Here is a 3,906-nt window from a genome sequence, read left to right as displayed (position 1 = left end):
GATATTCAATGCATTTCAATGCAAAGTAATTGAATGCAAGATTTTCCCCTGGCTTGTGGTGTACAGTCTTTAGAAATAAACTGCAGCAGTGTAATACAGGAGGCATGAAACATGATCATAGATGGTGTCTAAAAGACTGTTTAGTAACAGTTTTGTGTTAGAGTTGTGAAACAGAAATGATAATGTACATAAAGGATGTTCTGGTGAGTCTCTTTTAAATGACACTTAGTCTGGAATAAATCATAAATCAGTTCAAAATGAAAGCATTACTGTGACTGGTCTAAAATGAATGAGTTTCACGGCTCATCAAACATCAGTGTCAGAGCAGAAAGAAGTGCTTCAGTCAGGGTTCCTGAGACTCTTTGAGACCTTTGAGGATGTTTGGTAGTTACTGAGACTAACTAGTTGACAGACCAAGATCACATGAGACTCTTGAGCAGCTTAAAACAGTCTAAAGTGTCAGAGATGTGAGTGTCGCCCTCCTGTGGAGAAAACAGGTTCAAATTTTGTGTGCTTCAAAATGTTAAAGCTGCAGTAAGTAACTTTTGACACTCTAGCGGTTAATAAACAGAACTGCTTGCGTCTTGCGGAAGAACATCGTGGCCGGAACTACTTCTCTCTGTTTATGTCTATGAAGAATCACAAAGGTACTGGGTTACTCCGCCGCGGTACCCCCGAAGCAATCTAAAATAGTCCGAATATAAACACTTATTATAGGTGAACCCTAGTGATTCAGGACAAGCTAAAAACACGGTTTGGAAAATGGATTCATGGTGTACTCGCTTATTATATACTCTGATTGGTTGTTTCTTACCGGGAGCGATGTATTCCTGCAAATGGCAATAGGACACTGGGAGGAGCCAGAGGAGCTTGATTTTTTTCACAGATTATCTGTCTCATATTCTACTGTCAGGACATAATGACAGGTTTAACATATGTAAAAAATATATTTTTACAAAAAGTTACCTACTGCAGCTTTAAGAAAAAAAGAAGTTTTTTACTCTGTCTAAACCTTGCAAACATGAAAGCTCAAAAAAAAAAAAAAAAAAACTACAATCGTTTGAACGCATTTACATTTAATCTTCACTGCGTCGTTTTCATTCCTTACACTAGAAAAATAAATAAATAAATGTTAGCCTAACATATTCAAGCCAGGCGTTGCTACTCTGCAATGCTGTGCCTGTGCTGGGATAAATTTAAGCGATGTATTGCTTTCAGCATTGCTGTAATGCTCTGAAAGACCCTGTCATGTACCAGCTTGCTAATAATTTGTCAATAACATAAATATCAATGGCCAGTGTTAACTGAGAGGGTATTAGTTGTGTTTCAAAACCGATAGGTGTAGCTCATTGCTGTCTGCACAGACTACAACCTTATAAGCAGGGTTATTATAGTTACTAAAACTAAAAACTAGGGCTGTCAAGTGATATATTTTTTAATCTAAGTAATAATAAAATGTGGTGACTATGAATCTAATTAATTTCAAATAAAGTAAGTATTGTGTTAAATAAGAAAAGCATTGAATGGACACTACAAAAAGCATCTTTAGAAAGATTCAGTACAGAATTTATTACAACTGACATGTGTAGGCTACAACTGCCATTATTTATTTATTTATTTTTAGTAGTTGCAACTAAAATTGCTATTTAGATATATTAACTTTATAATTATTTTAAATGGACATTAAAGGGATAGTTTTGTCATCATTAACGTTTTTTTCCCCTAAGGACAGAATGAGCAGAGGCTCGAGTTAAAATCTCACTTTGCTTCTCTCTAGTGGCCGCTTTGAAGAATTGCAGTGTTGCTGCAGATGTTGTCAAAATGTAGAAATAAAAAAAAAAAAAAAAAAAAAAAGATAAAAAAAGCATTTTTTTGCCATTATGTTGCACAGTGAAACACAAATGAAAATCACTCAGAACTTCTGCATTTTTGTACGTAATTTATTTTCTTCCAATATATTTATATAAACATTTTATAGTTTTATAAATGAGTTTTTCGACAGTGCACGCAGAACGATGGCATTTTAATTAGCAGACACTTTTATTCAAAGCAACTTACAAATGAAGAGTAAAACAAGCGATTCACTGTAAAATGATCCAGGGGTTTATTAGCGCCATCTTGTGGTGGGTTTTATTACGTGTCTATCTGTACTTTTCTTTCCTTTTCGCTGCTGCGAATGACCGTGCAAGTACAAATGCGGTTGGTGAGGTTTTGGCCTTCGTGTGGGCACAGCGTAACATGACAATGACCGTCACACAAAGACGCATCGACACCTGACAGCGTCTGAGGACAGATATGAGGATGACGCCGAGACGAGCTCAGCATGCTTTACCGCAGTGGATGCGCATGTATTTCTACGGGATGCACGGAGTCACGCTGGACATCCTGCTGTCCTCCGCGCGCAGGTTCCTGGATCACAACGACCTCAGACTGCTGGGGTTCTCCTCTCCGTACCTGTGCGTCGTGCACTCCATCACGCATCTGGTTTTGGAGAAGCTCTACCTGCAAAAAAGATGCTTCCAAGAGCGACCTGTCGTCTTCCACCTCGTCTTCTACCCGTCCTTGTTCATCTGCCTGCAGATCCTAATAGGGAATGTGGTGACCTGCACGGAGAACATCAGAGTGGTTTCCATCACACAGCTCGTTGTGCATTACATCCTCGCTTTGTACTTCACAAATGTCTTTCATAAAGGCTTCCTGAGTCTGCAGTATGAGGACAAGCGGGTGTTATTGAGGTCATCCTCCCCAAACGGGTTACCCGGCGTCCTGCGCTTCGTGTTCTTCGGGATGCATGGCTTTCTGGACGAGGTGCTCTTCACCTCTGTGTTCAACTTGTTTGAGAAATCAGATCAGACCTTGAGGGGCCACACGTCCCTGTGGTCCTTCTTCATGTATGGAAGCTGCAGCTTCGTGGTGGATAAGCTCTACCTCCATCTGCACTTCAGGAGAGGATGGGGAACCTTGCAGCGGCTTCCCATCTACATCTGCTTCATCTACACCTGGGAGTTCAGCTGGGGCTTCGCTCTGAGACAGTGTGGCGCCTGCTCCTGGGACTATTCCCACTATCCTCTCAATTTCATGGGACTGGTGACATTGCTGTATCTTCCAGGATGGGTCTGTCTGAGTCTGTATCAAGACGTCTTGTCGAATGTTCTGCTGAGGGTTGTGTGCAATGATAGGAATGACAAGGAAATGCCGAACGCAGGTGCCAATGGACGCCTGCTGCCAAAAGGGAAGCTGGAGAATGACCAGTTGCATGTGGGCTTTTCCTAAAATATCCTCCTGGGACCAGCAGAAAGGCATTTGAATCTTTGATTGTTTGAGAAAAGAAAGAACTAGTGAGGTGAGGACTAGTTGTCACTCCAGGTTTATTTTTGAAAGTCAATTTCTTTATTGACATAAGAACCCCCCCCCCCACCCCATCCCCCTGTATGTTTAGTGGGGCATGTTGTCACAGTATATGGGGTAAGTTGTCACAATGGGAACTTGACTTTAGTAAAGCTCTTTAATAACTTTTGTGCTAAATTTAAATACTAATGACTGTGAAGCACGAAAAAACATGAAACCATAAAAACGTGCAAGTTAACATATAGACAGATATCATTGTTAGCCAATAGTAGGAAAATAGTAGAATAAATAGTATTTATATAAAGTTTATTAGTAATTTTATAATAATCAATAATACTGTTATATTATAGTGGGATTTATTTTATATAATAAAATTTTATATTATTTTATAATTTATCATTTTTATATAAATTCAATTAATAATAACAGTAATTATGTAAAAAAAAAAAAAAACTAAAATTAATTTTTAATTTTTAAATGATGTTTAATACACGTGACAGCATGCCCTGATAAAAATGTGACAATTTAAATATATATATATATATATATATATATATA

The 3,906-nt window shown here is 38.5% G+C and overlaps 1 protein-coding gene across 1 annotated transcript; it reads left to right on the top strand.

Moving 5' to 3' along the window:
• Nucleotides 1–1,943: 1,943 nt before the first annotated feature.
• Nucleotides 1,944–3,614, top strand: LOC113087829 (transmembrane protein 229A-like). The gene has a single exon (XM_026255659.1). It carries the CDS (start codon nt 2,296–2,298, stop codon nt 3,271–3,273), a length of 978 nt encoding a protein of 325 aa, XP_026111444.1. The 5' UTR covers nt 1,944–2,295; the 3' UTR covers nt 3,274–3,614.
• The last annotated feature ends 292 nt before the right edge of the window (nt 3,615–3,906 follow it).

The sequence above is a fragment of the Carassius auratus genome, unplaced genomic scaffold (genome assembly GCF_003368295.1).
Source record: "Carassius auratus strain Wakin unplaced genomic scaffold, ASM336829v1 scaf_tig00045365, whole genome shotgun sequence".
NCBI classification, from domain to species: domain Eukaryota; kingdom Metazoa; phylum Chordata; class Actinopteri; order Cypriniformes; family Cyprinidae; genus Carassius; species Carassius auratus.
The sequence above is the reverse complement of the archived record's forward strand: the minus strand, read 5'-3'. Positions and strand labels throughout refer to the sequence as shown.